The sequence below is a fragment of the Salvelinus alpinus genome, chromosome 5, assembly GCF_045679555.1.
Source record: "Salvelinus alpinus chromosome 5, SLU_Salpinus.1, whole genome shotgun sequence".
NCBI lineage: Eukaryota > Metazoa > Chordata > Actinopteri > Salmoniformes > Salmonidae > Salvelinus > Salvelinus alpinus.
In genome coordinates this window covers 80239374-80252396 of record NC_092090.1, presented here as the reverse complement: position 1 = coordinate 80252396, position 13023 = coordinate 80239374, and the positions used below count along the sequence as shown (strand labels likewise).

The following is a 13023-nucleotide window of genomic DNA, read 5'->3' as shown; positions in this document are numbered from 1 at the left end:
AGGGTTAGATGGAGTATTTGGCTGTTTTGGCTGCCAGAGCCAATTAGTCTCTGAACAGAACATGGTATATTGGCCATATACCACAAACCCCTGATGTGCCATATTGCTAATATAAATTGGTTACCAACATAATTAGAGCAGTAACAAGAAATGTTTTGTCATACCCAGTTAATCAGCATTCAGGACTCGAACCACCCAGTTTATAATACAAAATATATGGCAGTAATTATTTCAAGGTTGAGCTTACCTTGTAATCCTAAAATAATTGATATAGGAGCATGATGCTAATACAATTCAAATGCCAATTTCCCCCTAAAAGTTTATTAGAAAGATTTAGTCAACATTACAAGAATGCTTTATTTCTTCATTTAATTCAGCACAAGACTTGTTTTAAAAATGGTGAGGATGCAGGCGCAGAGTGAGGATTCAATGTCCTATGATAAAGAAAGTTATACAGAAATAAACAACTAAGTGTCTTGTGATATTTCCATAGTTGTTTTAAGAACCATTAATTGCATTATTGACATTGACAGTGAGAAACAGGTGATGAGAAATTGATAAACATGAAATGAAGAAATTGTGAAAACAACTCTGCACAGCTTCAAACAAGGCATTTCTGTGCATTATCAGCCATATTGTTACATTGTTCCTGGTTGAACAGTCATATGTGGCAAAGACTAGTTGCAATGGAGTGCAAAACACCTGAGGTTTTCATGGTGACATATCCATTTACCCTTGTGGACAAAACAACAAAACATTTTGCTTTCATCAGGTTGGAGTGGATATCTTTTCAGTATTGGAAGCACAAAGGGCAACCAACCCTTCAGACGCAAAAGACAAAAGCAGAATAGAGAGCAGGACATAAGTCCACTCATGCCACCTTATTTCTTGCCTTGCTTGGTGACCATGTTCCGTGGGGGTGTAACTGGACGGCTGCCATTCGGCTTCTTCTTCTCAGCGGGCTTCAAAATCTACAAGTGGAATGAACACAAGTAATCCAACCTAAGATGATGTTTTGCCCACTGCAATAGTCTTTACATCGTACAGTTTGACATAATGAGAATGGTTATATCGTTAAGATCCCCATACACTAATACTAATACAATCACTGACACATTTACATTCCTGCGATAAGACAGAGTACATTCATGATGAAATACTCACCTGAAAAGAGCACATGAGGGTCTCATCCACACTCATCATAGCACCAGCATTGTCAAACTCCCCGCAGTAGTTGGGTGCTGAGAATAAAGTCACAAGCTGTCGCTTGGCGAAGAACTCATAGCCGTCCTCAACAACCTGCCGAAAAAACAACATAGATTATAGTTGGGTTAAAAATAAAAACAATGCATTCAACTCCAGACAGTACAGTGAAAGTATGCAGACATACCTGATGGGCGCGACAGATCAGATCCAAATCATGTTTGTGCAGGAACTTTGCCACCACTTCTGAGCCAAAAGTGAATGAGACGCCTCTGTCATTCTCTCCCCAGCCGAGGACATCCTTGTCTGGATCTGACCAGAGCAGGTCACACAGGAGGCCCTGGTCGGGGACGTCGGTGGGCCGCATGACGCGCCTGATCTGCTCCATGGACTGGAGGTCTGGTGACAACCCTGAGAAACACAGAAGGAGATGAACAGCAAGAATAAGGTTAATTGCAGTAAGAACTTGTGGGTAAATGAGAAGAAAACAATTGAAATAAAATAAAATAGTATTTCTCAATATCACAGCAATGTCTTAGTGTGTCCTAAAACAGGACCACTTCTCTTCATGTTTAAGGACTACTAAAACGCAACCTACCTCCATGGCAACAGAAGATCTTCTCATCAACAATGGCAGCAATAGGGAGGCAGTTAAAGCAATCTGTAAATGTTTTCCAGAGCTTGATGTTGTACCTTCTTTTACCTAGAATAATAAAATATAATTTTAGGATGATAGTAAGCTAGGCAATGCGTATGACAGGAACCTATAACAAAATGCTATTTATGTAGATACAAAGGCTATATTCTGTCAGAGAGTGCAGGGTTATGATTATTACAGCCACCACATATCACTCACACTCATCATAGAATCCATATATTCTGTTGATGGAGGCGCACTCATGATTCCCTCTCAGCAGGAAGAAGTTCTCCGGGTATTTGATTTTGTAGGCCAGAAGCAGACAGATGGTCTCCAGAGACTGCTTCCCTCTGTCCACATAGTCTCCCAGAAATAGGTAGTTGCTCTCAGGAGGGAAGCCCCCATACTCAAACAGCCTCAATAAGTCGTAATATTGCCCATGGATGTCACCTGCAGAAGGCAAATGATTTCAACTTCAAATTCTACACATACCTCATTGGGATAGAAGACACTTCATGTAACAGTTATGATCACCAAATATTGATGATTACTCACCACAGATCTTGAGGGGGGCTTCAAGTTCAAGAAGGATAGGTTGGCTGAGAAATATCTCCCTGGACTTGAGGCACAATCCTCGGATCTCGTTCTCCTGCAGCTGCACATTCTTACCAGGCTTTGCTCCCCTGACTTAAAATGAAACAATCCTGATGAATCTACAAGCAAAGACACAGTATCTACCTAGTTCGCCATCATACTCATTGCCATGTCTGGATAGGGGTGTGAGTGGTGACCATCATATCAGATTTCTCATGTTATTGACTTAATCTTTCACTGACTGACTGAGACAGTGCCCTGAATCATGTAGCTAAAGTAACGTTAGTTACATAGCTAGCTAACTACTTTGAATGAACATTTCTTAATGTGTCGACCGGGACAAATGTCAGGTTAACATTAGCTAGTTAGATGGGCAACAACAGCCTTAACTAATGTTAGCTAGTTACTAGCTAACGTTAGCTTAGCTATTTACCGATAGCTAGAGCCAACCTGCGTCAACAACTAACGCGTTATCTAGCTAAGGCTTGCCACCAGTCATCTAACGAAGTAAACATAATATTGCATAAATAACGTAAGATTAATGTACTCTTTCCTTACCCTCTAAAAGACGCTGGATGATACTGTCTATGTTGAGTTTGTCAACATCGGCCATGGCGACGTAGAAAAAATGGCTGAGTGAGCTGCAAATCTAGTGCTGTTCAGCTAACGCTAGCTAGTGGTGGCTACGATTGGCTAGCTTCACTAAATTGCTGGTTCCAAGAACAAGAACGTGTAGAAATGACACCCTGTTATTTGGTTATCATACAAAGTTATATTATACCTACCTATATTATACCTAGCTAACTACTTCAACATCTTAGTGTTATACAAAACAACACCTAATATTAGCCGTCTACCGGAACAAAATAAACGTTAGCCTATCTATTAGCCGTTAACGATGCCCTCTGATCTAGCCACACCCACTTTCCTATTTCAGAGGAATCTGCCCGAACAACCTTCTGGGTGGATTTGATGGCCGCTGCCATCTACTGTGCTGGCCCGGGACATACTACCCTCCTAGGTGTGCCACACCGTGGCATCCGTGCGTGGCTGCAGCCTCCTCCCTAAATATTTCAGCCTCCGTAGAACTTGATTGTCAATGACAATTTAATTACTGTGATTTTCCTCTTCCCCAGAAGAACTGATTATTTTACTAACAGCCCAGCTTAGATTTATGAGAGGGGAGCAGGCGTCTGGTAACAATACCAATAGGAATTTCAGACACCTCATTAATTGTAATTGACCATTCGTGTTTTTTGTTGCAATATTTGTATTGATAGATTTTGAAGGTTTACATGTGCACATCCTTGTCCACAGGACAAAACATTAAAGTGGAATTTCTGAACAAGATTACAAATACAAACTGTTGTGAACCTAGACTCTCTAGATGGTTTTAGAATGTGTACCAGCTGGGGCTGGTACAGTTCAATTAATCTGATAGCTTTCCCAAATGGACAGATCATACTTAGTTACAGTTGGATCTATATCCTGTATGAAAATGGATTCTATGCGATTAACCTGAAAATCCTTTATTTACAAGATGATCATGCACATCTCCAACATTTCCAGATAGCTTTGATGCGCAGTGGGGCGACGTGTAACAGAAGAGATGCAAAGACAGTTAGCAAAAGGTGGATTTATTCCTGGCCCTTCTCTTCCCCATGTGTGATGATGTAGACCAGATTCTTGTAGTCCAGGTGTCCAGCCACATCTGGAGGGAAGGCGGCAAACATCTGCTCCATCTGAAGGGATAGATCACAAAGCCTGTTTGAGAAGATGATGAAAGTGTTTTTGCTTAGTATGTAAAAAAGTATCAGTGATGATGGTTCTAAACTTTTCGCGGGAGAACATTAACATCTCAAATCTAATTGTATTGGTCACAAACACGTGTTTAGCAGATGTTATTGCGGGTGTAACGAAATGTGTGTATTTCTAGCTCCAACAGTGCACTAATATCTAACAAGTAATATCTAACAATTTCACAGCAATACACACAAATCTAAAGTAAGGAATGGAATTAAGAATATAATATTTGAACGAGCAATGTCCGAGCGGCATAGACTAAGACACTGTTACACTGTTATATTATGAAGAGTAGTAGTAGTTATTAGGATCTTAATTTGATTACTCTTTTGTTGCTGAGAATTTTCAGGAAATGCATACGTTTAATGTATTTGAGGTTTAAAAAGGCTTATTAGAGTTTGTAATTTCCACTTGGACATTTTAGACTCGATTTGTCCTTACAAAAAAATCTATCAACCCCTGCAAAAATGTCCATTAATTATTATCCACATAATAATTCACGTTTCCTGTTGCTGCAGGATTATTTTATTGCTTCAGCAAACTGGCTCAAATTAAGATCCTACATCTGTACACACCTAATATGTAAGACTGCATTGTAAGACAGGCACACTCACAAGTCCTTCTTCAAGGTCTCCTTCCCCTCAGGTTCAAAGACTTTGAAGGCATTGAGAATGGTCTCCTCTGGGTCTGCACCTAAAGGATGACAGACAGACAGACCAAGGCATCGCTTCAATTTGACAGATGGGCCAAAGTCAGGATCTGCTGCCAGCATGAAGCCAGATAAACCAGCTATTTATCTCTGGCTATAAGCACCTTTTCAATCAGTCATATGAGCAGTGAAGCCTTTGTATGACATCTATGTTGGTATATCATCATTGTATTGGTTGACCATTCTCACATACTTCCATTCAATATTCCCACTTATATCCTGTATATCCCACTTTATTTCATGAATTTATCTTGTACAAATGTATTAAACCATCCCTGTTTTGGTCCATGATAGTGAAAGCCTGTTGAGGGTTGATAGGGTGAGTAGGTGTACATGTATTCACATCAGAGCATACTTGCGTACTCCTGTTATGTAAGTATATATTCATATTCAAAAGATAATTTATCTATGTACTGCCAGTGGTGTGTCAAGGGTGTCCTTCCCCCCCCCCCCCCCCCCCCCCCACCACCACCACCACCACCACACACACACACACAAATCTGAGATCTGATAGGTCGTCTCTGAATATATTGATAATTTTGACTAAGACCAACACCTGACAGCAAGACTCACCAATCTCACCGGAGAAAGCATCAGAGCGAGCGAAACAGCGCACCTCTGTCTTGGTTGTGTAGCCCATGTACCTGATACTATCTGGGCTACAGATACTAGGACAGAGGGGCGCTGTTTCCCTCACTCAGATGCTTTCTCTGGTGAAATAGATTCAGCCACTTGCGAATTTAAGGAAAATTATGAAACACGGATAGACACAAATTAGAAATAATTTTAGAAGTTAGTTTAGCTACCATTTGAACAGGGAAATGTACCAAACCTAATCTGAAGCATTAAATACATTGAACCAGAATATTTGTATAGAAAAAAAATCCACCTTGCATTGATTAAGGTTCAAAATGTTATGGCCCTCCTAAACTGGGTCTGTGCCCCACCTTGGCCACCCCATTCAAAATGTTCTGGAGAGACCACTGTGTACTGCACGTGTCTATGGTTGTGTTACTTGGCAAAATCAATGTAAAAGAAATGTAACTAGCTTCGGAGAAGCAATTTATCAAGTTGGTCTACATATTTCTTTGAACTCATGGATCTGGGCCTGTTCAAACATGGAGAGAACACATTGGAGTTGGCTCCCTCTGCTCTCTTCTTTGCTTTCTGGGGGCCTGGATTTAACAAACACACATAAATTGATACCATGATCACCTGAGATTGTTAATTTATTATTGGCTTTTTCACATAATGAGATCATGTCACCAAACTAAATATCTGACCGGGGTTACTATAACCTACTTAGATCATGCCAGCAAACTAAATATCTGACCGGTTTTACTATAACCTACTTAGATCATGCCAGCAAACTAAATATCTGACGGGGTTTACTATAACCTACTTAAATCATGCCAGCAAACTAAATATCTGACCGGTTTTACTATAAACTACTTAGATCAGGCCAGCAAACTAACTATGTGACGGGGTTTACTATAACCTACATAGATCATGTCAGCAACTAAATATCTGACGGGGTTTACTATAACCTACTTAGATCATGCCAGCAAACTAAATATCTGACCGGTTTTACTATAACCTACTTAGATCATGCCAGCAAACTAACTATGTGACGGGGTTTACTATAACCTACTTAAATCATGCCAGCAAACTAAATATCTGACCTGGTTTACTATAACCTACTTAGATCATGTCAGCAAACTAAATATCTGACTGGGTTTACTATAACCTACTTAGATCATGCCAGAAAACTAAATATCTGACCGGGTTTACTATAACCTACTTACATCATGCCAGCAAACTAAATATCTGACCGGGGTTACTATTTTCTACTTAGATCATGCCAGAAAACTAAATATCTGACTGGGTTTACTATAACCTACTTAGATCATGCCAGCAAACTAAATATCTGACCTGGTTTACTATAACCTACTTAGATCATGCTAGCAAACTAAATATCTGACCGGGGTTACTATAACCTACTTAGATCATGCCAGCAAACTAAATATCTGACCGGGTTTACTGTAACCTACTTAGATCATGTCAGCAAACTAAATATCTGACTGGGGTTACTATAACCTTGCACACTAAACATGATTGATGGTATAGCGCACATTTCATAATGAAGACCTGAAATACTTCTTTTTTTGCAATTAAATTATTTCCATAGCCCTCTCCTCTCTGGGAGTCTATAATTAGCATGGTGAGGGAGTGGTCCTCCCGTACTCAGAGCCCCTGGATCATATGAGGGATTATGCACTGGGGCCTAGGCTTTGACAGGGTGGTGCACTGAGCCACGTTTGAGTGGAGATATCCCATGAAGGCAGGGATTACCATGGAATCGTGAAAACAGAGCATGGGAATGCAGTCTGATGACATTACAGTGCCAGGATTGGCAGGCCTCTCTCGACAGCTGATGTCTAACGGGTGCTGTGGATTAGCCCCACCAACAGTTGTGCATCACAGCTGAAGGTCATTGTGCCAATAGGTATGTACCCATCTCAATTTAGTGAAAAATTGTTTGCTTTGAGTGGAGTTGAGTTGCATTGATGATGAGTTGAGTTGATGATTATTTGATCCAGGATGGGTTGAGATGAGGATGAACACAATCGTAAACCCATGGAAAATGTTTGCACCTCATTGTTGCTCCTCAATAAACATATGCCTTACATCTTATCAGATGTTTGAGGTCACTGGTCCCATCTCTATTCCCATCTCTACTCCTTGCCCCAGTCCTCAGTTGTCTTCACCCCCAAATCTTCACAGAAAGTTCGCTAAATCTATTAATTTGGACATTCAAAGACATCTTAACTCTTACAGCAGGTCTTTCCTGAATTTTCAGAGCAAAGTAGATAAAGAACACAAACGAAAGATTCTCATTTGTTAACACATCTTACTCCTACTTCAATTTGCCCATTCTCTCAAAGTTAGATACCAACCATCTGCTCTATGTCGGCCCAAAAAATAACAATTTCATACTCTCCATGAACAAATAAAGCAGCAGTAAACCTGAGAGAGAGAAGTCATCTCAATCTCAATCTTCCTGTACATTAAATAACAAAAAATATGAGAACTGCCAGCATCCTGTCCCCAGAGAGATACAACTAGAAGAGAACAGGAATTCCCCAACCAAATGATTCCTGACTAAAAAGCTATTTGGGATCACTTATTTCACACAGTGAAATGCATATGGTTCTCTGAAGCTTCCTAGGATTAGATCCAGTCAAGGGTCTGGATGAGGGTGAGCATCTACTCACCATGTCTGTATAGTAGCTGGAAAAGGGCAAAGAGGGATCCTTGACGGTTTATAATGTGATAGGATGATCACTAGGGGGTAGATATATAGGCTACGGATACCCCACCACACCCATTGCCAACCTTCCCTACCCATACACTATAAAAGCTCCATACCTTCTATAGGCAGTGACACAGGTGAAGAGCACTAAGTATTCCCCTTCCTTTTGGTCTATTGTCAGTGCTTTAACTACGGTTTAGAGTAACAGCCCAACACTCCATCACATTACCGAGACACTAGAATCAGATATGGGTTGAGTAGAAAGCTAGAGGTTTGACTGACAGCTCCACTTGCTTGGCTCCATCCTCCAGCTGTCCCATTACATTTCCTGATGGACCATAACTATTGTGATGAGAGGTGTTTCTGGGTAGCAGCTCTGTTTGGTTTAAACCTCTGAATTTTTGTCATACTGGTGACTTTCTCACATAGCACAGGAAAAAAGCTATGGAAAATAGGGGTATGGTGCCAATGTTCATCAAGGATTTTCTAATTATACAGTATCCAAATTAATGTTTTGTCAAAACATTTTCCACCCAAATAGACAGTCAGTGGTGTGGTGTGTTCTTGGGCGCATTTTAATTAATTGAATATATTTTGAACATTTGATTCTTCTTCATGCATTATAGTCTTTGTAACTGAGTCACACATACTCTACATGGGAGATGGATGGATGGATGGATGGATGGAGAAAGAGGAGAGATAAACAGAAATTGTGATACAAACAGGGTGGCTTGGATTTCAAAGTAGACGACGTGAAAATACTCCCTCACAAGGTAGTTTATGTCATGTCTCTTCTCAGTTCTTCACACCACCTTTTGCACAAATTCCAGGATGTCTGATGATATAGGATATATCAGAAGGGTTAAGTCCAAGGGGCTTACTGTTTTCCCAATGTCAGAAAGACAAGCCATCCTCCTCAGTAACTGCAGATCTTTAAAGCAGGCAGCAGAGTATGATGTGCCCTTTCTACTCATAGAGATTTTCGACTGAGGCTTATAGGCTTGTAAGTATTTGTTAACATTTACAAGACCAATAACCAGAAAATGTTACACTGAAATCAAATCAAATTTTATTGGTCACATACACGTGTTTAGCAGATGTTATTGCGGGTGTAGCGAAATGCTTGTGCTTCTAGTTCTGACAGTGCAGCAATATCTAATAAGTAATATCTAACAATTTCACAACATATACCCAATACACACAAATCTAAGTAAGGAATGGAATAAAAAATATATAAATATATGGACGCGCAATGTCAGAGCGGCATAGACTAATATACAGTAGAATAGTATAGAATACAGTATATACATATGAGATGAGAAATGCAAGATATGTAAACATTATTAAAGTGACATTATTAAAGTGACTAGTGTTCCATTTTTTAAAGTGGCCAATGATTTCAAGTCTGTGTATATAGGCAGCAGCCTCTCTGTGCTAGTGATGGCTATTTAACGGTCTGATGGCCTTGAGATAGAAGCTGTTTTTCAGACTCTCGGCCCCAGCTTTGATGCGCCTGTACTGACCTCGCCTTCTGGATGATAGCGGGGTGAACAGGCAGTGGCTCGGGTGGTTGTTGTCCTTGATGATCTTTTTGGACTGCCTGTGACATCGGGTGCTGTAGGTGTCCTAGAGGGCAGGTAGTTTGCCCCCGGTGATGCGTTGTGCAGACTGCACCACCCTCTGGATAGCCCTGTGGTTGTGGGTGGTGCAGTTGCCTTACCAGGCGGTGATACAGCCCAACAGGATGCTCTCAATTGTGCATCTGTAAAAGTTTGTGAGGGTTTTAGGTGACAAGCCAAATTTCTTCAGCCTCCTGAGATTGAAGAGGCGCTGTTGCGCCTTCTTCACTACACTGTAAAGGCTTTGTCATAACAATGGATGGTGGCAATGGAGATAACTTTAAAACACAATACTAGGTTGCCCGTGCCTTGACTTTGAAAACGATTTACCCCTGTTGGCCAGTAGGCAGTGCTAGCAGCACATTTTTTCAATGTGTCAAACCAAATTTATCTTGGCTCTGAAAATGAGCCACTAATAATGCACGTTTTGTAATACACCTGAATGTTAAAGTTTTGCTGGTTCTTCTTCAATTTAATAATCTCTTTCTACTCGGCCTACTGCATTTGATACACATGTAATAGAAGTCGACATAACCTGCATCTGTCAATATGCAACCTGTACCTGTCAATATTGGTTGTTCATTCACTGCTCAAAACTTTATCAAATATGTGAGATTACTCACTCAGGTGATTGATCGATATGCTTGAGAATGAAATCTGCAAGCGCCGAATTGTTCAGTCAAATTTGGACTAAAAACATATTTACATAAAACACAGCCTGGTGGGTTTATTGTGGCAACAACCCTGGCATGAAATTTCTTCCATATCAACTCTAATTTGAATGTTAAGTTTACAGATAAATCACAGCTAACTAAGATGTTATTATTTTCATATGAGGCTTGCATCTCATTGCCACCCTCGAGCCACCAATAAAACGCAATAATACTGAAACTTTTAATAAGCTTCCTTCAGAATTCCCCCTAGGTGATTTCTGTCTGGCATGAGAATATGAAATTCCTCCCTTACATATGGTTCAGATAGTAATAAACTTTAAGTTGCTAAAGTACAACAGTATATGCATATTATTTTCTCTTTACAGACGTTTTAAAAGGGATGTCATGTATGATGTAATAAACATATAAACTGCATTATGATGCATATCACAGTGACCTGAGTTAATGACTTTTTCCTATATTTGTGATTTCACATGGCTCCAGATGATCATCTATGTACATTTATTACCTATTTTCTTATCAATGATTTGGTAATTAAATCAAAGGATGTGTTTAATGGTAACATAGGCCTACAGGTGTAACCCTTTGTTTGGTCAGAATATTATTCAGTGCACTACTGTACCCTAAGAACATGTACAGCCACCAGGGGGAGCAGACAACACTAAAACAGGTATTGTTCAAGCTTAGCTTTGCTCGGTATGCGTTTAATAGTGGAAGGAAATTATTTGTTGAAAGTGCAGAGTTGGTATAACAACCACCTCCACCATCACCACTACAAAAATGTGAATGCTAGTCTATGGTGTACAGAGAGTCAAGTATTATGGAAAACAACTTTATTGTATATCATGGAATATGTCTGCAGCCTTCACTGGTCTGACAAATGTATTTATTTGTATTTATTTAACCTTTATTTAACTAGGAAAGTCAGTTAAGAACAAATTCTTACAAACCCCTTCATGTAAACAGAGGCAGGTTTTCCAGAGTAGTGGTGATGGACATGAATGCCTGCGTAGTATATCGTCTTTGTATTTGATGTACATGTGTCTGTCTACCTGTGCTCTTCAAAAGTAAGCTACCACTGAAAAACACTATATCAATATGATATTCATTACATATGAATCCTTATCTGATTCACAGGTGTTGAGTCAATGCGGAAGAGACATTTCGGTTGAATGCATTCAGTTGTGCAACTGACTTAGGTATCCCCTTTCCCTTCTCCTGTATAGCCTCCAGATGTGATGAAACAGAAATACACACGTTTGTAACTCTTCAGATACCATATACGTACTGTTTTCACATTATAATCTTTCATTGTCTAATCAAAATTAAGTTCCGGAATCCAGTAATTGACCTCATAAACATGTTATTTTACCCCCTACGGGCACTGCTCAGAGTAGACTCTAGAGGATTTGTGTCAATTTGTCAATAATATGCTTTATTTTAAGTAGGCTACTCAGTACCTCCCATATGCCTTTGTTTTTACAGGTCTCATATCATCCAGTACCAGTCTGTATCCCAGATATACAATACCTAGATTTTTTCTATGCCTGCATACCCACTTTTTCTAAGACCCAGTTAACCCACCATATACCAGCCACTGTTCAATTTCAGACATCAAAGCTAGATCCAATTTGCTAGAGTGATCAATTAATTTTCACATATGAACTAAGTTCTAAAATATGTTTCATATATTTTTTTTATGGAACTTTGAAATATCTAAATAATCATTAACTAGGCATGTGTGGGAATCATTTTGCAAAGTTTAGACAGTGAAATGTTTAAGAAGTTATTTCAAATTAGTTTCAAGTTTTTATAAGTCATATGTACAGGATACACATGGTATATACTGTCCAACGAAATGCTTACTTGCAGGTCCCTTCTCGACAATACAACAACAATAAGAAATAATAAAATATAAGAATTACAAATATAAAGTAAATGGCTCAGTAGAATAGAATAGTACATTTTAGCATAAGTATAAAACAGGAAGGCAACAATCTATAGTACAATATTTACACAAGGCAGCAGCTACTCTTCCTGGGGTCCAGCAACAATAAGGCAGTTATATTAAATTTAAAATATTACATGACATTACATAACACTTTTCACAACACATTAAGTGGGAAGGGGGGATTTTGGTGCAATAATTTGAATTGTGCAGTACTAGCAATAGTAAATAAGAGTATTGTAGCAGCAGTTGTGATGTGTGTAGCATCAATGTATGTATATCTGTGTGCGTGTATGTGTGCGTGTGCATGTGCATGTGTGCTAAGGTTTTTGTGGTATTACTATTTCACATTTTGAAATGGTAATGAATTAACATGATCACAGATTAAACTAGTTTTTATTCGTTCACCAGAGCAGGTGCATGCATTGCCAATGATCTGCGCCTATTTATTCAGATGAGCAGAAATCCAAAGTGCAATGGATATATAGTCTATTCATCCATTCACGTTTATTTGTAGCCTAAG

At 39.4% G+C, this 13023-nt stretch overlaps 1 protein-coding gene across 1 annotated transcript; it reads right to left on the bottom strand.

Annotated features, from left to right (window-relative positions):
* Positions 1-305: 305 nt before the first annotated feature.
* On the bottom strand, positions 306-3467 carry LOC139576920 (serine/threonine-protein phosphatase PP1-gamma catalytic subunit A). Its single transcript, XM_071403524.1, has 7 exons — positions 2993-3467; positions 2396-2527; positions 2060-2290; positions 1802-1906; positions 1391-1614; positions 1165-1299; positions 306-971 (listed from the first exon to the last, which is right to left on the bottom strand). Exons 1-7 carry the CDS (start codon positions 3045-3047, stop codon positions 882-884), a joined length of 972 nt encoding a protein of 323 aa, XP_071259625.1. The 5' UTR covers positions 3048-3467; the 3' UTR covers positions 306-881.
* Between the last annotated feature and the right edge of the window lie 9556 nt (positions 3468-13023).